This window comes from Rhinopithecus roxellana, chromosome 11, assembly GCF_007565055.1.
Source record: "Rhinopithecus roxellana isolate Shanxi Qingling chromosome 11, ASM756505v1, whole genome shotgun sequence".
Taxonomy (NCBI): Eukaryota; Metazoa; Chordata; class Mammalia; order Primates; family Cercopithecidae; genus Rhinopithecus; species Rhinopithecus roxellana.
The window spans coordinates 100,961,714-100,983,679 of record NC_044559.1 but is presented as its reverse complement, the minus strand read 5'-3'; the positions used below and the strand labels follow the sequence as shown (position 1 = coordinate 100,983,679).

The 21,966-nt window shown below is 41.8% G+C and overlaps 1 protein-coding gene across 1 annotated transcript in view; it reads right to left on the bottom strand.

The window, feature by feature from the left end:
* The window catches only part of ZNF365 (zinc finger protein 365), a 29,331-nt gene extending 7,912 nt beyond the window's left edge, over positions 1 to 21,419 (bottom strand). Inside the window, exons 1-3 of the mRNA XM_010355116.2 lie at positions 21,159 to 21,419; positions 18,647 to 19,402; positions 6,186 to 6,366 (exon numbers count right to left, since the gene is read on the bottom strand). Of these exons, the coding sequence (XP_010353418.1) occupies positions 6,186 to 6,366; positions 18,647 to 19,389 (924 nt within the window). The 5' untranslated portion in view covers positions 19,390 to 19,402; positions 21,159 to 21,419. The remainder of the gene's footprint in view (positions 1 to 6,185; positions 6,367 to 18,646; positions 19,403 to 21,158) is intronic.
* Positions 21,420 to 21,966: the final 547 nt, after the last annotated feature.

Sequence of the window (21,966 nt, the reverse complement as noted above, 5' to 3'; positions counted from 1 at the left end):
TCAAATGGAAGGTCATGAAACAGCTTGGATAATCTTATTTTAAGTGTTGCATTTATGTCCTGCAGGTTGCTAAATCAGGACTAGCAGTAATTCATTTAACACATATTTGCTGGGGTGCAGAACTTATTGGTACTGAGGAAACTGCTCTCAGTGAGGAGGGGGACACAATTACCAAATAAACAAACGAATATAATTTTACATAGTGCTAACTACCGCAGCCTGAATATCCCTAATCCAAACACCCAAAACCCGAAAGCTCCAAAATGTGAAACTCTTTGAGAGCCAACATGACCCTCCAAGGAAATACTCACACTGGAGCATTTTGAATTAGGAATGCTGAACCAGTAAGCTGCATGCAAGTATTTCAAACTCTAAAAAAATCTAAAACTGAAACATTTCTGGTCCCAAGCATTTCAGATAAGGTATATTCAAACTGTATGACAATGAAACAGACTGTTACAAGAAAAAATGGTCTACAGGGTGTGCACACTGTCTCTTAATGTGGCTGACTATGGTTCAAAGCAGAGTTTAGAGTGCCATACAAGGGGAAACCATATCTGCCTAATCCTTTCAGAAATCACATACCTCATTCTTGGTCTTCCTTGGGCAACGTATCCACCTTCCAACCCTCAAACAGTTCCCTCACCACAGCCTGACCATGCCCCACTCATACACAGCTCTCATCTCTAAATTTCTTGCTATATTCTAACTGCACTGTATTTTATTTGAATTAGTCCATTTTTCCTTCGGTAGAGCAAGTCCGTGAAGGTAGATCATATCATATTTGGAATACAGAAGGTACAAACATAAATATTTATTAATTTCCCATTTGTGTATGTATATATGTATGTGTACATTTTTGTGCATGTACTTATGTGTGTATATGCATGCACGTACATGTATAGGTACATTTGTTTGTGATGCACACATATACACAGTCATGTACTACAAAACTACGTTTCAGTCAACAACAGACTGCATATATGAGGGTGGTCCCATAATATTATAATAAAGCTTGAAAATTCCTATCACCAAGTGACACCACAGCTGTTATAAGGTCGCAGCACAATGAATTACTTGTTTGTGGTGATGCTGGTGTAAACAAATCTACTGTGCTGCCAGTCACATAGAAGTATAGCACATACAATTATGTACAGAGCATAATACTTGATAATGACAATAAATGACTATGTTACTGGTTTGTGTATTTACTACACTATACTTTTTATCTTTCTATTTTAGAGTGTAGCTGTTCTATAAAAATAAAATGTTATCTGTAAAACAGCCTCAGGCAGGTCCTTCAGGAAGTATTCCAAAAGAAGGCGTTGTGACCATAGGAGATGACAGCTCAGTACATGTTACAGCATCTGAAGACCTTCCAGTGGGACGAGATGTGAACAGGAATACTGATAATCCAGGCTCTGTGTGCATTTGTGTCTTAGATTTTAACAACCAAAAAAAAAGCTTACAAGAAAAATTTAAAAATGTAAAAACAGAAAAAAACCTTGTTGAATAAGGACATAAAGAAAATATTATTGTACTTCTCTGGTATAAAAATAAGCACATAGGGCCGGGCACGGTGGCTCATGCCTGTAATCCCAGCACTTTGGGAGGCCGAGGTGGGCGGATCACCTGAGGTCAGAAGTTCAAGACCAGCCTGGTCAACATGGTGAAACTCCATCTCTACTAAAAATATAAAAAATTAGCTGGGCATGGTGGCAGGTACCTGTAATCCCAGCTACTCAGGAGGCTGAGGCAGAAGAATCGCTTGAACCCAAAAGGTGGAGGTTACAATGAGCCGAGATCATGCCACTGCACTCTAGCCTGGCAACAGAGCAAGACTCTGTCTAAAAAATAATTAAGAAAAAGCACATAAACCAATGGAACAGCATAGACCAGAATAGAGAACACAGAAATAAAGCCAAATACTTACAGCCAACAAGGCAAACAGAAACAAAGTGGGGAAAGGCCACCCTTTCCAACAAATGGTACTGACATAATCGGCAAACCACATGTAGAAGAATGAAACTGATCTTCACCTCTCACCTTATACAAAAATCAACTCAAGATGGATCAAGGTCTTAAATCTAAGACCTGAAACCATAAAAATTCTAGAAGATAACATCAGAAAAGCCCTTCTAAACAATGGCTTAGGCAAAGACTTCATGACCAACAACCCAAAAGCAAATGCAACAAAAACAAAGATAAATAGATAAGACTTAAACTGAAAAGCTTCTGCACAGCAAAAGAAACAATCAGCAGAGTATACAGACAACCCACAGAGTGCGAGAAAATCTTCACATCTATGCATCTGATAAAGGACTAATATCCAGAATCTACAAGAAACTCAAACAAATTATCAAGAAAAAAAACCCCATCAGAAGTAGACTAAGGACATGAATAGACAATTCTCAAAAGAAGATAACAAACATATGAAGAAATGCTTAACATTACTAATGATCAGGGAAATGCAAATCAAAACCACAAAGTGATACCACCCCACTCCTGCAAGAATGGCCATAATAAAAAAAGTTTTTAAATAGATGTTGGCAGAGATACAGTGAAAAGGGAACACTTTTACACTGCTGGTGGGAATGTAAACTAGTACAACCACTATGGAAAACAGTGTGGAGATTTCATAAAGAACTAAAGTAGAACTACCATTTGATCCAGAATCCTACTACTGGGTACCTACCCAGAGGAAAAGAAGTCATTATATGAAAAAGATAATTGCATATACATTTATAGCAGGACAATTTGCAAATGAGAAAATATTGAACCAGCCCAAATGCCCATGCCCATTAATCAACTAGTGGATAAAGAAATTGTGGTTTATATGTACTGTGGACTACCACTCAGCCATAAAAAGGAAAGCAATAATGACATTCTCAGCAACCTGGATGGAATTGGAGACCATTATTCTAAGTGAAGTAACTCAGGAATGGAAAACCAAACATCATATGTTCTCACTCATAAGTGGGAGCTAAGCTATGAGAATGCAAAGGCATAAGAATGATACAATGGACTTTGAGGACTCGGGGAAGGGGTGGAGGAGAAAAGGGTGGGAGGGGTGTGAGAGATAAAAGACTACAAATTGGGTACAGTGTACACTGCTTGGGTGATGGGTGCACCAAAATCTCAGTAATCACCACTAAATAATTTATTCATGTAACCATATACCACCTGTTCCCCCAAAACCAATGGCAATCAAAAATTAAAAAATAAAAAAAATTAAAAAAGAAAATATTGTTGTACTTCTATATAATGTTTGTATTTTAAGCTGTTATTACAAAAGAGTCAAAAAATTAAAAAACAATTTAAAAGTCTATAAGGTAAAAATGTTATAGTAAGCTAAGGTTAATTTATTATTGAGAGAAAAGTTTTAAACAAATTTAGTGTAGCCTAAGTGTACAGTGTTCATAAAGTCTACAGTAGTGTACAGTAATGTCCTAGGCATTCACATTCACTCACCAGACACTCACCATCTCACCCAGAGCAAATTCCAATCCTGTAAGCTCCATTCATGGTGAACGCCCTATACAGCTATACCATTTCTTACCTTTTATAACATCATATTTTTACTGTGCCTTCTCTTCTTCTCTGTTTAGATACATAAATACTTATCATTGTGCTCCAATCACCTACAGCATTCAGTACAGTAACATGCTGTGTAGGTTTATAGCCTGGGAGTAATAGGCCAAACCATATAGCCTAGGCACGTAGTAGGTTATACCATGCAGGTTTGTGTAAATACACTCTATGATGCTCACACAATGACAAAATTGCCCAACCACACATTTTTTAGAACGTGTCACATTGTCAAGCGACACAACTGGATATAATCTTGCATGTACATATCTAACTAGAAGAGCCAAAATGCTACTCAACTTTTGATTACATTATTTGGCTTGATGAGAAATAATGACTGGCTATGTCTCTTGAAAAAATGTTCAACTTTCAAGCCAAAAAAGTAAACTAAGCAAAAGAGGTGAGCAAAAACAATTTTAAAAGAGAGAATCAATGGGCTTCCTTTCTTCCTCCTTGCCCTCCATTGTTTCTTCTCTTTGAGGTTCCTCTTGACTGAGTATCGGAAGATTTCATACATTTCTTAGCTCTGGATGACTTATAATTCTAAATATGAAAGTGTCAATGCTACATTTTAATTTTAGAATTCCTAACCATCAAAGTCAGGTGATGCTCAGATAAGTTAAGAGGCCAAAACAACTTGGAAAGCACTGAATCCAACCCCTTCATTTTACAGAAGAACTACAGGCCCAGGGAGACCAACTATCTTGCCCAGTCAGAAGCAGGGTAAGAATAAACCGGAAGCCAGGTATTTTCAGGCCTTTTCACCTCACATCTAGGTACCATAACCTCATGCCCCAACCCTCTCTTGAGAGGGCAGGATGAAAGAAGATGGCAGAAAGAGGCTCAGATAGTCCCTCCAGCCACAGCTAGTCAAGGCTGGACACTCTCATGGTTTCCCAAGGAGGCGACAGAGAGGGATCAAGGTGTGACGTGACTTCCCCCTCAGAAGCGTTTCACATAGAAGACCACAGACATCCACCCAGAAAATAATAAATATGTTACATGGATGAGACTGCTTTGAATATAGTGCCTGAAACCTCACAGATGTAACACACTTCCTTCCAGTCTCTTTTTGTTCTGGAAAGTTCTGGGGCTTATATCACTGAGCTGCGCTAAGGCCAAGTGTATATGATTACAGCAAGCACCATGTAGGATTTCTTAATTTCTTTCCGTCCTTCCTCTCTGCTGTTCCTTCTTTTATCCACCTGCCTTTCATCTCATTCCTTCTTCTGGACAATTAGTTTTATTATTTAATCATGTTGCCTTTTCACCCTGGCTTCCAGAAAGCTCTAAGTAAACTTCTTAATCAACCAGTAGCAACCTTGCTAATCTTTTGATCAGCATAAATGTTGTTGCCTATTTTTCTTTTCCTTATAATAGAGCCCATTTGCTGCGGGGATGGAAGCAATAAGAAAAAAATCATTTAAAAATCTTCTAGGAAAGAAGTAAGCATAAATAAAGTTCAACAAGTAATGGAAATGTTATAAATAAACTGCTTTGGGGCATCCAAAACTCTTTCCTTGGCTTTGTTGTAGGGAACTGTAAAGAGGGCAGATATGACCACCTGCCCCCGCCCCCTTGCCGACCTAGGGTATGGTTATTTGTACCTCCCTCTGCCCTCCAATGAGACCAAGGGAATCCTGATCAAGCCACTTATGAGAACCTGGATCTCTATCCACATCCAGGGATCTCATCTGGGCTCTAGGCATTTCTTAAACTCCTGAAACTATATGCAAAACTGTATGCAGGAATCTAACCTAGAACTATCACCTGTGAATCTTTCAGTCTTTTTGAAAATCTATATGAAGAATTTTAACCTGTAGAGACTGTTGAACAGTGTTTGCCTCCCTATTAAGGAAAAAAAAATGTGTATGTGATTTGATTTTACTTTACTAAATTCATAAGATTTTCTTTTTTTTTTTTTTTTTTTTGAGATGGAGTCTCGCTCTGTCGCCCAGGCTGGAGTGCAGTGGCCGGATCTCAGCTCACTGCAAGCTCCGCCTCCCGGGTCCACGCCATTCTCCTGCCTCAGCCTCCCGAGTAGCTGGGACTACAGGCGCCGCCATCTCGCCCGGCTAATTTTTTGTATTTTTTTAAGTGGAAACGGGGTTTCACTGTGTTAGCCAGGATAGTCTCGACCTCCTGACCTTGTGATCCGCCCGCCTCGGCCTCCCAAAGTGCTGGGATTACAGGCTTGAGCCACCGCGCCCGGCCATAAGATTTTCTTGAAGAGCTCCAAAACATGATAATAACTTCCGAGCTACCTGAACATCAAAACTGAAATGAATGATTTCTTTGGATACTTCAAACTCTTCTATTTTACAAATTTAAAAAATACATATATTTCTACCAACTCAGCATGGTGTGGAGTGGGAGGGTGAAGAGGGACTGGAAACAGCACACGCAGCATTTACCTTATTTCCAGGCATCCTGGACTCCCAGGTAACATTTCCACAATATAGGCATGGCCCAGGCAATACTCTCAAATGATGTCTAGAGAGTCCCTGCAAGTCACCCAGTGCCCTTTTCTCTGTCCTCAGCCCATTCTCACCAACCACAGGGACCTAACACTTGGTGGCCAGTCCAGGGTGACTCACCACGTGCCCGCTGAGGTCACGGCCAAAGCCAGAGGCCTGTTGGCTCTGATAGTACTCCAGCTGCTTCTCTGCCAGTTCTACCCGCTGTAACAGATTCTCAATAAAGTCCTGGAGCCGGGCTTTCCCTTGAACCTCCTTCTCAGCTGCCGCTTCCAGGAAATGGTTGAATGTGACAACTTCTCTGTAAGGCAAAAATGTCAGAACACAAAATGGAAATATGAGGCAAGGAATTCACTCATTCAACACATATTTATTGAGTGCCTACTATTTGTCAGTTACCACCCTAGGCAGTAGTACTCCACGGCAATGATGAAAGAGGTAATCAACTCTTAGTGATTACATTTAGAGACTATATTTTAGTAGAAGAAGATAGTCACTATAAAACATACAAATAAATATATGTCAGATGGTCACAGGTGCTAAGAAAATTGAAACTGGGTGCAAGGGGACAGTGACAGAGGAAGGAAAGGAGTGAATAATATTTTAAAAAGCAAAGTTAGAAACAACCTTTTGAATGGGGTGACATTTGAACGGAGACCTGAGGAAGAAGCCATGCAGGTGTTTAGCAAGAGCAAACCAGGGACATGCAGATGGGTATGAGGTACAGTAAGGGGTTATATGGAGGAGGGAGCCAGGTAGGGCCTCACAGGTCACTGTGAGACTTCCGGTTTTATTACAAATGAGATAGGAAACCATTGGATGCATTGTTTTTAAGATAAGCTCTGACTTGGATTTTTAAAGTCTGGCGATTGAGAGAGAAAACTCTACAGGGAGAGAAAGCATAGGAGCAAGAGACCAAGCTGAGCACCAAAACAGCACATCAAATGAGTCATCTTGTCCAAAAGTACATTTTTCAGCTAAGAACAAAACAGCCTATGCAGCTACCATGAGGTCAACCCAAAGACCACCAGGAAAACTATTCTAATGCTGACATAAGAGAAGCAATGCATGGGTTGCCCTCCCGTAAGAAGCTGAGCAAAATACTTCAACTACATAATTCACAAGTAGATTACAAATCCAGAAAAATTCTAATAACTTTCTTACCATCTTATATTTTGCTTTCATTTTTAATGGAAATATGAAAATAGTATTTTTTTCTGATTTATAAATAAGCTCTTTATTTAAAAAATTCAAATAACCCATTAGAAATATAAAAAAGGAAAGATCACCTGAAACTCCATTATCCTGAGACCACCACCATTATCTTGTTAGCCATCCTCATGAGCATCACACTCATCCCCAAACACATCCACCCAAGCACACATACACACACAGTTTTCCTTCTTTTCCTACCTGGCCCTCAACTCTCAATTCCCCTCTCTCCACACCCTCTTTCCCAGGCCAAGGACCACTATGAACAGGTGTATATTGCCAGAGTTCTCTCCACCATATTGTCTTCACTTAATAAGAAGCCATGAATATCCTTTTAGTCATCACCCTTGTATGTTCTGCCAGACCCCCTGGAGCTAATGAGTTCCATAATTTTACTATCCGTTGGGTAGTCTTTCCTTTAGATGTCTCCAAAATCTCTCTCAATCTTCAAGGAACGTCCTCTCATTGTTTTTGCCATGTTTAACTTACCCAAGATTCTAAAGACTCTACTTTCTGTCCTTTCAGTTCTTTCAATTTTGATTCGTGAATGCTAATTTTTGTTTATCTAACCTCATTCAGTTGTTCTAGACAGTCAATTAAATTCATTGGCTTCTCTGCATCTTCTCAACCTCCACTTGATCTTTTTTTCTACTGCGCTCTATAATTCTCTTGAGTAGAACTTCAGGGAAGTCTGGTTCAGGAAGCCAGAGTTTTACATAAGATCTTTGCAAAACAGCTGGTAGTGACTTCCAGCTCTTTTCTTCTGTACTACCAGTCAGTGTGCCACTTTTACAATTAGTCATGATTTTTCTCTCACAAATATATTACGCCACACTTGGCCATACTGAAACTTATTCTGACACTTCCTATAGAATCACACATCCCTACGAAACTTTGGGAATTACATATTTATAAAAACAGATAACAGGTTGGCTCTAATAATGATTCACTCAAAGAAATGCTAGTGATACCAGCCTCCGTTTTTTCTAGTTTCCTATCCAGGATCAAACATAAACCCTAACTCCATAATAATTCCATCATCTTTCAGTAGCTAAGAAATATCCACACACAAGAAATAAGAGTCCCTCTGGAAAAGAATTTTTTTAATCATCAAGTTTCAAGTTTATTTCCAGATGTTTCCATATTAGCCCTCCATAGAAGATGTGTACTTTTCAAGGTCTTCATTATTCAGGCCATGAACACAAGTCAATTTTTTTTTTTTTTTTTTTTTTTTTTTTTTTTTTTGAGACGGAGTCTTGCTCTGCCGCCCAGGCTGGAGTGCAGTGGCCGGATCTCAGCTCACTGCAAGCTCCGCCTCCCGGGTTCACGCCATTCTCCTGTCTCAGCCTCCCGAGTAGCTGGGACTACAGGCGCCCGCCTCGTCGCCCGGCTAGTTTTTTGTATTTTTTAGTAGAGACGGGGTTTCACCGTATTAGCCAGGATGGTCTCGATCTCCTGACCTCGTGATCCGCCCGTCTCGGCCTCCCAAAGTGCTGGGATTACAGGCTTGAGCCACCGCGCCCGGCCACAAGTCAATTTTTAAGCCCTACCGTCATTCACTTTGATCTGTCTCCTACCTGAGCCACAAACTTTAACTAGCAGCAAAGGAGTGGCGGGCCCATGTGAATGCATCCTCAGCCCTTTCGTGGGTCTTGCTTATGATTTAGGTCCTTTGGGATGGAGTATTCTGGAAATGCACCACAGGAAAATGCTTCTTATTTCCAACATTAAGGCTTCAATTCATTTGGTGTCTGAGAATCCAAATTTCTACAAGCCTGTTGTAGAGGTACTTATAGGGCAAACAACCAAAAGTTAGAAAAAAAAAAAAGTACTATTTTAAAAAATTCATTTTGGTCGATATTTCCTATATCTTATTATGGAAATTGTTCACATATATTAAGGAAAATATAGCCGGGCGCGGTGGCTCAAGCCTGTAATCCCAGCACTTTGGGAGGCCGAGACGGGTGGATCACGAGGTCAGGAGATCGAGACCATCCTGGCTAACACCGTGAAACCCCGTCTCTACTAAAAAATACAAAAAACTAGCCGGGCGAGGTGGCGGGCGCCTATAGTCCCAGCTACTCGGGAGGCTGAGGCAGGAGAATGGCGTAAACCTGGGAGGCAGAGCTTGCAGTGAGCTGAGATCCGGCCACTGCACTCCAGCCCTGGGCGACTAGAGCGAGACTCCGTCTCAAAAAAAAAAAAAAAAAAAAAAAAGAAAATATAAAAATTGACCCTTTTGGAAGACTCAACTAGGCAGGGACAGAATCAGCTTTTGTTCTCTGTTCTAAGTCCAGCACTCAACACAATTGTGTTTGACACCCAATATTGAATAAGTATTTGTTGTAATTAATGTTTATAAAGGACAAGGAAGAAACTAAAAATGACCCAAAATCCCACCACTCAGAAGTTACTGTCAATATCCAGTATATTTTTTCCTGTCTTTTATCTCTGTGCACATTTGCTATTCCAGGACTCTCATGCTAGGCAGTCTAGCATATGCAAAGACGGCAACATTTGATGGCTTAATCTCAGGGGATTAGCATCACAAAAGCAAGAGAACAAATTTGAATGCAACACCTTTTATGATTGTGGCTGTATTTTTAAATCACATAATATTTTGCCACTGGTTCCATATGAGACTTTAAAAAATTAATATTAATGCTGATAATATTAATTTTTAATATTAATTTTAATATGCTCCCGGACTGTTATGCCATGTTATAGAAAAGAAGGATCTTTTTTCTAACTTCTCTCAACCAATTATCTTGTGCCCTGAAGCTGAGAAGTTAATACCCTCTGTATTTTTCAACCAACCTGGCACAAACTGCTAACCTAATTTCAGTTTGTAGATGTATTACATTAACTAAGGTGGAAAAAAAAAAACAGTTAAAACAAGCTTGATGGTATACTATGATTTTATTTTAAAAGACAGGTTAAATATAAGACAAAGACTGCAGTTCATCATACTGAGATTGTGTAGGGTATCTTTGTTAGATGAAAAAGGTATCAAAACCAACTAATTGTGGAATATCATGTGTGTACATCTCAATCCACCTTTCATTCACATCCTGTTCAGTCTGGATGAATATCCAGAACCACCTCTTATTTCCCCATAGAATCTTGGGGTTTTTCTGAATGGAAAAGAAAAGGGGTTAAACACATTGCATTTGTAACCTCTTTCATAATTACACTCCAAACAATTAAATATCCATTCAAAGTGCAAGACAGACCAATAGATTTCAAGGTAAGAAAGTACAAAATGTTCACTGATACAGTTTCAGATCCCACATTGCAATGACTCTTTAAGAAACTACCAACTGTCACATTTGGCACAGCACCAAAGCAAAATATCCACGATTATCTGAGAAGGCTATTAAAATACCCCTCCATTTTCCTACTATGTATCTGTGGGAGACTAGATTTTCTTCATCTGTTTCAACCAAAACAACAAATTTGCAACAGACTGAATGTGGAACTACCAGAGTCCAGCTGCCTTCTATGAAGGCACACATAAACTTTTAAAACAATACCGCTCTTTTCACTAAATTATTTTTGGGAAAACAGTTATTTTTCATAAAAATATGTTATTTACGTTAGCATATAATGGATACATGTAGTGAGAGAGTCAAACAATGAAAGAAGGAAATACTGAAATAAACACGTAATTACAAAGCTAGCTAAATGTGACTAAGAAGAAGAGTAATATGATGCTATCGGACAGAACAGTAGAAGACTTGTGTGGTTTTATTTCTGGTTCTCAACCCTGTGACTCAGAATACAGTGTGAAAGCTGGAAGGCCAGATGAGAAGATAAGGGCCAACCTGAGTGAAACTCAATCAGGGTGTGGGTGCAGACCAGTGCTGGGGAAATTTAACTGATTCTAAGCCACTTCCGGCCCCATCTTTGACTTCTTCTTCATTAAAAAAAAAAAAAAAAAGGCCAAATATTATTAAATCTGAGGTTTTAGTCTTCAGTAGAAAACATGCTAATTTAAAGCAATATTTTACACTTAAAAAAAAAAATACCAGTACAATATAAGAAACTGACCTTGAAGCTCATTATGATGCAGAATGATTTCCAGATCTGGAAATCTGTCAGACTGATAGGTATCCAGAAACCAACACAGTAGAAGAGGAGCAATGAGTGAAAAAGTCCTTTCCAGAGAGCCAAACCTTCAGTTAGAAAATATATCCATTCACACATGCATTCATTCATTTACAGGAGGACCATATGGTCTGAAAAATAGATAATATTATTTTATTTTTTACAGATGGAATCCTCTGTTACTTCTTCTGAGATGGGTTAAAGACAAGTTAATTCAGAAAAATCAAAGACATGCTATCATGTGACCAAGACACCTAGAAGCATGTGCAGAGATTAATGGAAATATGTGTTCACACACTGTGGTGCTCACTGCAATTTTGCATAGGCATTGAACTATGCATTTTAATGAGTGACAATACGCTGATCCTATCATCTATTATAATCTACTATCCACAAACCATTTCTTACATCTGTTTTAACTTCCTTCATTTTTGCACTGAGCCATGCTTACTTTTGGATATGCTGTTCTCTCTGCCAGCGTCATTCCTCCTCCTCTTCCAAAGCTCCCACAATTAATTATCAATTAACTATTCCTCTAACCTCAGACTCTCTTCCCAGGGAGTATTCTCAGACACACGCCCAGGTGTACATGACATGGCCTACTGTGTTTTCCACAGAAGTTTGTACCCTATCGCCATGCACATCACAATGAACCAGTGTGCCATTTCTCCATTTGACCATAAAATCAGTGAGTTCCGGACCTTGTGTGCTCCTTCACAGTCTGCAGGTACCCCCTGCACCTAACCTGAGCCCAGCACACAATACAGGATTAATGCATTTCTGCTGAATGCATGAAATGTGCAACTATATCTCTACTTGAAAATCGTTAACCAACACAGATATCCTTAAGTTCCTATTTTCCTTTTCCAGACAAGTACTGGGGCATCAAACCAATGAGTAACCTACGGGTACCTCCTACAGGAATAGGGGGTGGGATCTAAAACTGATGCCTCTCTTCTATTCTTAAACACTTTAACATCAGCTTCTCCTCCCAAAGGCAAAGCTCCACCAAGTTATTTAAATTTCATTTTACATGACTGATTTATGAACCTCTTCAGAGGAATATGAAATGGTAAAAATACCTCTGGCTAAAAATAGTCTAGCTATTGATCACAGAGCACCTCAGACAGACCATAATGTCAACCACAAGGCAAATCCCAAAGCAGGAGTCGACCACCTCCGAGCACAGCGAGCTTGGCTGCAAACCCATATCATGGAGTCAGCTCCTGCCCTCTCTTTGGGGCACCACAGGCCTGAATCTGCAACAATTGCACATCTGGAGGCGTGGCCCATCTCTACTCTTCTTGGCCCTTAACTCTAATGAGAAAATCAAACTATTCTCATTGGTTGTAAGTTGACCAATACCATATTCTGAGTCCCAGGGGCGTAGAGTGGGCATGTGGTAGGAGGCAGGGGAGTGGAGAAAAGAGAATATGCAGAGACAGAAATAGAAAACTTTCCTGGGTTTCCGAATTTTACCATGTGCCAACCCTGAGAGGGAATGCTTGACACCTCGTTTATTCTGTATGAGTTTCTAAGTCTGCAAGGAACACAGCCTGAAAAGAGAGGACCCCATTTATATGCACAAACCAACAATGTGGAGCAAACAGACCCTTCTCCACACCACTGACCTCTATATCCAATGTGATGTTTTTCTTGGCCTGCTTCCTAGCTATGAATCAGTCTGGGCACTACATTGCCTAGTCACTGCTTTAGCTGATCAAAAAATGGGAATGAATTAAATGGCAAGAGGATTTAGTCGTGCAAAGCAAGTTACCAAATCAGATTTGCCTTTTAAAGGCCAGCATTCCAAGGTCAGTTCTGGATAAAAACCTAAATGGGCTTTACCTAGCTCAGGCCAACCCCTCTATATTTCTTTTGTCACACCCCCTAATGACCTGTTTAACGTCAATTTTCCCTTCTGGTTTATAAGGTCCATGAAGGCAGGAACTGGACGCATTTGGTTTACCATCCCATGGTCCGAACCTAGATCAGTATCTGCTGCTCAGCAAACACTCATAAAGATTTGTCTTCTGCATGGCTTTAGGCTGGAATGAGGCAAATGATGAAGGAAAAAGGGAAACAGATTCTATGTGTCACTGCCTGCAAGGGAGTAGGATGTAAATTAGAGATGGAATCACAAAGAGGCCTCTCATTGAGATCAAAGCCTAGCAGTGGCAAAAGCCCTACCCCGATTAAACAAAGACATCTGAGAGTCAAGTGAAAAGCCCTGGATAGGGTGTTCTGGAAGCTTAATATCATGACCACACTGATGATGCCACCCTTCCCCTGCCTCCCTACACCTCAGATGCCAGCTGACATTTTCTTTAATCACATCAGAAAAATAAATGATGTCACCATGGCAGCCCTCTCAAAATAGCAAAGAAGCAAGCCCATCCAAAATGGGCCACATTCAGTATTACATAAGTCTTGATGCTTTGGGGAAAAAAAATCACATTTTCAGGAGTCTGGCTGGGACACAGTGAACTAATGGAAAAAGCACTCAGCAGAGAGACAGAGAAACTGGATTCCAGGTTCAGCTTTGCTACTAAATCTCTATTCTTGGGCAAGTCATTCCCCTGCTCTGGGCCTTATTTTCAACATGTATAAAATGAGTGTGTCATCCTGCAGGAAACAGGGGCAATCTTCTGGTTCTCAAATCAGAAATCACATGGTCTACCCAGGGGCCATCTCTAGCAGCCCTCCCTGATGCCCCTTCAAGGTCACTCTCTTCTGGCCATCAGTGCAAATTCAGCCTTTCCTCCTCATTTCCTCAGTGTGGCCTCTCCACACAGAAAAATCTGTTCTCTAATGCGTTACCAACTTGAATTGTGCTTATATTGAGGCACTTCTCAAAACTCCCCTTGCATGTTCGTGGGTATCCCTTATTCTTCCTACACAGAGCACAGACACATTAGGGAAAGACAGCAAGCATTTTATGTTCCCCCACACATACCTCGCACAGCACTGGGCACATTACAGATGTTCAATCAGGACTTTTCAACCATATTGCAGAAAAGTGTATATGTAAATTCTGTATGACTTTTATTACAATCAAATTTTCCAAACCCCATGGGACCAACTCAGCCAGCAACCTAGCTACTAATTCCATCCTTTCTTGTTAGGGATGCCTTACCACAACGTTTCCAGGATTGATTTACCTGATTACAGGCAGCACTATCCACCAGCTCTGAATACTCTTCAATAAGTAAATACCTGTTTCACTAGAACTTTTAAAGTTACACTGACTTTGTCAAGACAGTGGGCAACTTCTCTCCTGGGTTTGCACTCCAAAACCTGCAGATACCTTCTACGGGGATACAATGAGACCGACCAGTATAAAAGTGCAAAATAGTTGACCCTTGAACAATGCAGGGAATTTGGTGAACCAATCTCCTATGCAGTTGAAAATCCAAGTATAATTTTTGACTCTCCAAACACTTAACTCCTAATAGCCTACTGCTGACCAGAAGCCTTACTGATAACATAAACAAATGATTAACACAGATTTTGTATGTTACATGTATTACATACCTGCATTCTTAAAGTAAGCTAGAGAAAAGAAAATGTTGTTAAGATAATCATAAGGAAAATATATTTACTACTCATTAAATGGAAATGGATCATTGTAAAGGAGGAGGAGAAAGAGAAAGTTTGGTCTTGCTGTCTCCAATGGTGGCACAGACAATAAAACCTCTGCATTTAAGTGGAGCTGCACAGTTCAAACCTGAGTCGTTCAAGGGTCAAGTGTATTCTCAATTCAAACAACCTCGTCTGCTATGAGTATATATGTACAACTTCTGCAACCTGGCTGATTCAGCCTATAGATGCCCTCAGGGCAGAAGCAGCCTTTGGGCCTTTTATTTTAACTTGAAAGAAAGGATTTTAAAAGTTGGAGGAGCACTTTGGGAGGCCGAGACGGGCAGATCACGAGGTCAGGAGATCGAGACCATCCTGGCTAACACAGTGAAACCCCGTCTCTACTAAAAAATACAAAAATCTAGCCGGGCGAGGTGGTGGGCGCCTGTAGTCCCAGCTACTCAGGAGGCTGAGGCAGGAGAATGGCATAAACCCGGGAGGCGGAGCTTGCAGTGAGCTGCGATCGGGCCACTGCACTCCTGCCCGGGTGACAGAGCGAGACTCCGTCTCAAAAAAAGAAAAAAAAAGTTGACGGAGAAAATCCATAAGCAAAAGAAGCCTACGTGAATTTTAAATAATAGATGTTTACTTTTTTTGAAACCATATCTACCATCTGTGTTTCACAGGGTCCCTGGAGTTTAAGTCAGTTGTGAATGAGACTGTTAACAACCTACTTTCTCTCACAAATGGGCCTAGGGAGCTCATGTGGAAGTGTTTGGCAGGGGCACACAACTCCTGGTATGGTCCTTGGCAAAATAGGGTCTTCCCTTATCTGAAAGGCCAACTCTTTGGTGGAAGGCACAGCTCTCTGAGGTAGTGGTTAGGATGGAAGAGGCACCCACCGCCCAGCTAGGCAGATGCAGTCAAATCAACCCAGTATTAACAGTGTGACAGGTGGGCAGCTCTTTCTGCATCCCCATTCAGAGGGCAGGGGCATGGGGGTGGGGAGGCTAGACGCTGCAGACACTGAGGACGCTGTCCCTAGTCCCATTCTTAGACCAAGAGCTCCAGTGTCCTCCCTGGAAACAAGACTCTTTCAGTCCCATTTTATGTACAGAAAGAGTGACTATTTTAGACCTGAATACAGAAACTGATGGGACTGGCCCAAATGAATGTTTAAAAAAAATGAAGACTTGGTTTATGTTTAAAAGTTTAAGGCAATTTCCCTGCACTTTTATTTAAAATACTTTTTCTTTTTTTTTAAATATCATTGCTTTTTTCTATTAGTCCAAAAATGACATATAAAAATCACCTTGTGGCCGGGCACGGTGGCTTATGACTGTAATCTCAGCACTTCGGTGGCTTACGACTGTAATCTTCAGTAGATCACCTGAGGTCAGGAGTTCAAGACCAGCCTGGCCAACATGGTGAAAACCCGTCTCTACTAAAAATACAAAAAAATAGCTGGGTGCAGTGGTGGGTGCCTGTAACCCCAGCTACTTGGGGGCTGAGGCAGAATTGCTTGAACCTGGGAGGCAGAGGTTGCGGTGAGCCAAGATCATGCCATTGCACTCCAGCCTGGGTGACAAAGTGAGACTCTGTTAAAAAAAAAAAAAAATCAACTCGTAATTTATCCTCAGGTATACTCACAAAAATCTGAACAAACATGTACAGGGATAATAACCAAGGCACTATTTTTAATACTGGGAAAATGGAATAAAACTATGTATTCATCAATAGCAAACTGCTTAAATGGATCATGATGCATCCATACACCATGGAATACTACACAGCAGTCAAAAAGAGTAGTATAGTTCTGTATTTAGTAAACAAAAGATGCCTAAAATCTATTATATTAAAAATGAAAACAATTCAATGTGCAAGCAGCAGAACAGTATGTGTCACGATTTCATTTAGAAAAAATGGAATCTGTGTGTGTACAATTGTAGGCACACAGGAAAGGTCTGGAAGGACATTTACGGAACTTAACAGTGGCTGTCTCTGAAGGATAGGATAGGATGTGCTTGGATTGGAGAAGTTATTTTTACACATATAATTCTGTCCTATTCAAGTTTTTCCATGTATTAGTTTTTCAGCTGGTGCTCAGGTGGCAGCCTTGGATTAACCATAACATGTAACTGACCCATGCATAGCCCACTTTTATTTAGTCAGATATTTTTAACAATTAAGCATTTTTGAACCCATCACTCCAGGCAACTACTACTCCAGATCTCAGGTTCATTATTACTTGTGTAATTAATAAGTAAAATACAACAAATAAATAAATTCAAAAAATTAATTTGGTTGCCTTTTAAACTCACTGCTCTTAAATGAAGCAAAAATTTTCAAATTTAATTCTAGGTCTCTCTTAACGCATAGAGTAACCACATCTGCCCTTCTTTCAACAGCATGGTGCAGGTCACCTCGGTGGCCATTAACGGGTCTAGACACTAACTTCCCACCAGGAAACACCAGAAACCAAAAGGGAAACATTTTTCATTAGAGATTATTTCCCTAGGAGCAAAGTAAGTCAGAGGCTGATTCAAATCCATCCTAACTACATAATTTAAAAAATGTCTCGCCTGAACAAAAAATGTCTAGGCTTCCCTTCAAGGGAAGCATTTAAGTGATAGCAAGTAATGATCTCTTTAATCTATGGAGTGTCTCAGAAAGTTTTAATTATTACATTTTAAGAGACAACACAAAATAGAAGAGTACCAGAGGGCAAAGAAAGGATGACATTAAATCAATCTCTATAATAGAACTCAAATTATTTGGAAACCTACCTTCTAGGATGTTTTACTCCATCAATTTTAATGTCCTTTGATTCCATGAATTTCTAAGCCTCTATTTAAAATGAAATCTGACATTCTGCATTTGAGAAATACACTGACTTGTTATGTATACTTTTCTAGTTTGGGTTAAATCTATACTTACTGATAAGGAAATGCTTCTCTAAGTATGATGATTTCTCAAGCAGTAGCTTCTATGATCTACAACTTGTGAAAACCAATCTCAACTCTTTGCAAGTGGGCAAAACTTAATCTGATATACATCATTTTCCAAAAAGTCAAGTCTCAAACTTAAATCATAGAAGTACAGCAATATCAGAAAGTCTTTCCTCTGGGTTTCCTAATGTCTGCTTCTCCCAAATATAAACTAAATTAAATGGATTCTCAACTACTAACATTTAATTAATCTGGGCAGATAATACAACATGGCAAATAAACCAAACTTATTTATACTGGAGGAATGTTTCTGAACTTAAGACAGCATCTTGCCTTACTGACTTTATAATACAGAAACTGTCAAGAAGATGAGCTCACTCAGCTCACTCTTTCTGCCTTCCCATTCAACTCACCCTTGCATGCCATTTGGTGCTAGGAATGGATCCCCCCATGGCTAGGCTGTGCTAGTCTTCTCTCTAAAAACATTATCTGTAGTTTACAAACTCCCAGCTGAGAAAGAATTAGATATTTGACTTTGTTGCTAGGTTGCAGACCATGCACACAGAAGGTAAATGATATCAAAGCCCTGTGCCTCCTGGTTCAACTATATCAATAAGAAATGCAATCAAGGCACCTGCAAATAGCAAAAATGAACCTTGCTTAGCATTTGTTTGTAAGGGGATTGGGGTGCTGCTTAAAGCAATGGGGTTAGCATCCCCTGTCAGCAACACTTACTCTTCTTTCCTAAGAAGCTCCTCCTCCGATTCTGTCAGGCGTTGCCTCAGCGCAGCTATCATTTCCACAGCCACGTCCACCTGTCTGTTCAGGGCCCGCTCTCGTCTCTGAACTTCCTGCTTTTTCTGAGTCAGTTGCACAAAAGCTGCCCGAACTTCCAACAGTTCCGCAGTTTTCTGGGCCAACTCTTTGGTGAGTTTATCAATTCTCTTCTCAATGGTCCTATCCACAGCCTCAACCATTCGATTGAATTTTTCTCTGACATGTGCCTCAAAAGAAGCTTTGGTGTCTGAGGTGGGCAGTCCAGGACCGGACCGTGGCCCATCCAGCGAGTCTGCACGGAGGTCCATGGCAGTGTAGGTCTGCACATAGGACACAGGCCTCTCTGCCACCACCTCAAATGGCTTCCTGTCCTTGGAATGTTCATGTGAAATGCTGTACAAGTTAACATAGCTCGGTTTCTGCTTTACTACGTTGCCACTGCTCTGCAGTTTTCCCGGTTTCAGGAGTTCTGAGGAAGTGACTAGGTCTGTGTCTTTGAGGGATGGAAAGACACTGCATTTTGTCAAGAGGGTTCTTTCTTCGTAGCTGTGACTGAACTCCAGATGGGCCTTCAAGGATGACAAGCTTCTAAATCTGGTATGGTCTCCACACCTCGGGCAGCGGAATGGCAGGCACACAGCAACATTCTCAAAGGACTCCTGCCAGGGATATCTGCTTTCCTCAAAAGCCTTCTGTTGCATTACTCTAAAAGTCCTGGGAGGGGGAAAATAGGTAGTTTACATGTCTGCTGAAAGGCACACTACTAAAATGATTGCTGCTTATCTCCATGAGAGCAGAGGTTTTTTGGTTTCAAGTGACTTTTGCATATAATATTTCATATTGCAATTAAAACCTACAGCCCATGGGCCAAATCCATCCACATCAATTTCTGCATTATTTACTGCTGCTATATCAATTTCTGTATTATTTATTGTAAACCAAAATGGCAGTGGTGAGTAACTGAGACAGAGACTCTATGCTCCTAAAAGCTAAAATATTTACTACTTTTACAGAAAAAGTTTGCCATCTCCTACCTAGAATCAAAAAGGTGAGTAACATCCCCTCTTCACAGATGAGAACACTGGAGCAAGGAAGTAAAACCATTAATCCAAGGTCAGATGGAAAGTGGTAGATCCAGAAGTGGAATTCAAGTTTCCTGCCCTCCTGAATTTGGCACACTAAATGCAAAACCATGCCCCATTTTAAGGATACAATCCGAGATGCATGAACACAAGAATATATGAAAACTCACATGAATTGTCAAAATGGGTCCTAAGACAGCAAGCTTGGGACCTATCCTCAAGTACAGGAAAGATTACTCAAGCCATGCACAGTGGCATTAAGCCTACAATCAGCTGAAAATTTTTCACCCTGAAATTTTTGCCCTTTTTTCCTTCAAGTATTGCTGTGATGACATAAACCAAAGTGCTTATCATAACAATAATAGACCCCATACGTGAGTTTTCCTGAAACCTGGGGACCCAATGTGTCAAATACCATTTGACATAAGTGGGGCCATGGCCAAGATTTTTATTATAATAGAGGGTTCTGGATGGATTTGTCTTGTCTTAGATGCTATTTTATATGACAACCTCTAGGGATGGTCAATGTGTGAACCAGGTAGGTATCAGCATACTCTCTTAATAACAGGAAGTTCTGGTTTCCTTGTAGGAATTTATTATCTTCACCCTAGCAACAGATGACTGTTGGCAACCCAATTCTGCAAGCAGTGCATATCTTCTATTTTTCCGTGAATGGTTTCTACTTAAATGTAACAAGCATTGGACCCAAAATGAGGGAGCCCCGCTGGGGTCTGTGGGTGAAAAGAGTCCTCAACCTCTTCAAAAGCAGAGGTGCAAATGGTCCCTAGGTAGCGAGGCGGGCAAGGCTTCTAGGTGAAGCCTCTGGCCCCCAGAGAGGGTAACCTCTTCCTGTGATGGGTACACCGGGGTGTTTAACCACTGGTTTTCTGGGAATGAGATGCGCCCGCGGCTCGGCGGAGGGCACCGACCGGGGTAGCCAGGGCTCAGCACAGGGCCAAAGACGCTGGCAAGAGGTAAAGAAAGGGGAAGTCAGGATTCTAGGGGGGCAATGGGAAAAGGGTGGCATTTTGGATGGGAAAATGGGTAACCACACACTTCAGAACACGCAGGCTTTTATGGGCCCAGGAGAAACCCCAGTCCACGGGGCTCACGGAAGAGCCCTAAGTGACTGTGCCAGAGAAGGGCAGGCTGGTAATGACCCTGCCCCGGGGTCCCAGCTCTCCCCGCCCCCGCTCCGCTGGGTGCCAGCCCACGGGTGCCAGAGTGGATTCGTGTGCACACGAGTTCCTGCTGGTGGGGGCCGGGAAGCCTGCTCTCCCAACTCCCCGCCACGCTGCGGGCTCGGGGACCCCCTCCCCAGCCCTAGCTACCCCGGTCGGTGCCCTCCGCCTAGCCGCGGGCGCAGATAGCCGGCGGCCGCCTCTTACCCGACTTGTTGCTGCTGCTGCAGCCGCCGCCGCCGGTGCTGATGCTGCGGGAGCAAAGCGGTTTTCAGCAGAGCCGTAAATCAGACTGAGCCGGGCCGGCTCCCACCCCACGCCGCACCTCCGCGCCGGGACCGGCGGCGTCCAGGGCGGAGCGAGGCGCGGCTAGCCAGCGGGGGCGGCGCTCGCGGGCACCGGGGGCACCGCGTCGGGGGTGGGGGTTCCGGAACGCCGCGGCCCAGGGCTGCCACCTCCGCGGGGAACACCCTTGCTCTGCCCAGCTGGCGGGAGCATCATCTGCCCCCGCCACCCAGCCGGGAGCCCGATCCGACTCAGGATTACACTGACATCACTGCGAGAGATGCTGGGATCATTCCCCGGGGGAGGGAAGGGAAGACGCGTGTCAGCCTCGCAGTCGCGGCGCTTTCTGCAGGCCCTGGCAAGCTTTTTTGCACTTAGTTTAGGGGGAGCGGGAGAGTGTGGATGAGGATACAGCATAGCTGGGCATCTTCTTCGAAAATCTGCCAGTTGGAAGGCCCGGGTATTTAATTAGGACCTCTTCATCCCAAGCAGCAGGGCGAGAATGTCCCAAAATAACTAACCCAGAGAGTACACTCCAGCCTTCTGAGGCAAGTGTCCTGAGGCTACGTTAAGGGGCAAAACTAAATCTAGTAAAGTGCAGGGATTATGAACAAACAGTTAAAGCAACAAGATCCCCTCAGCTACACCCCCATCTCTGAGGAGGACGACCCCTTTCCCTGGAGAAAAGATTCGTCCTCCTAAAGAGAAGATGTCCTGAAGGAGAAGACGG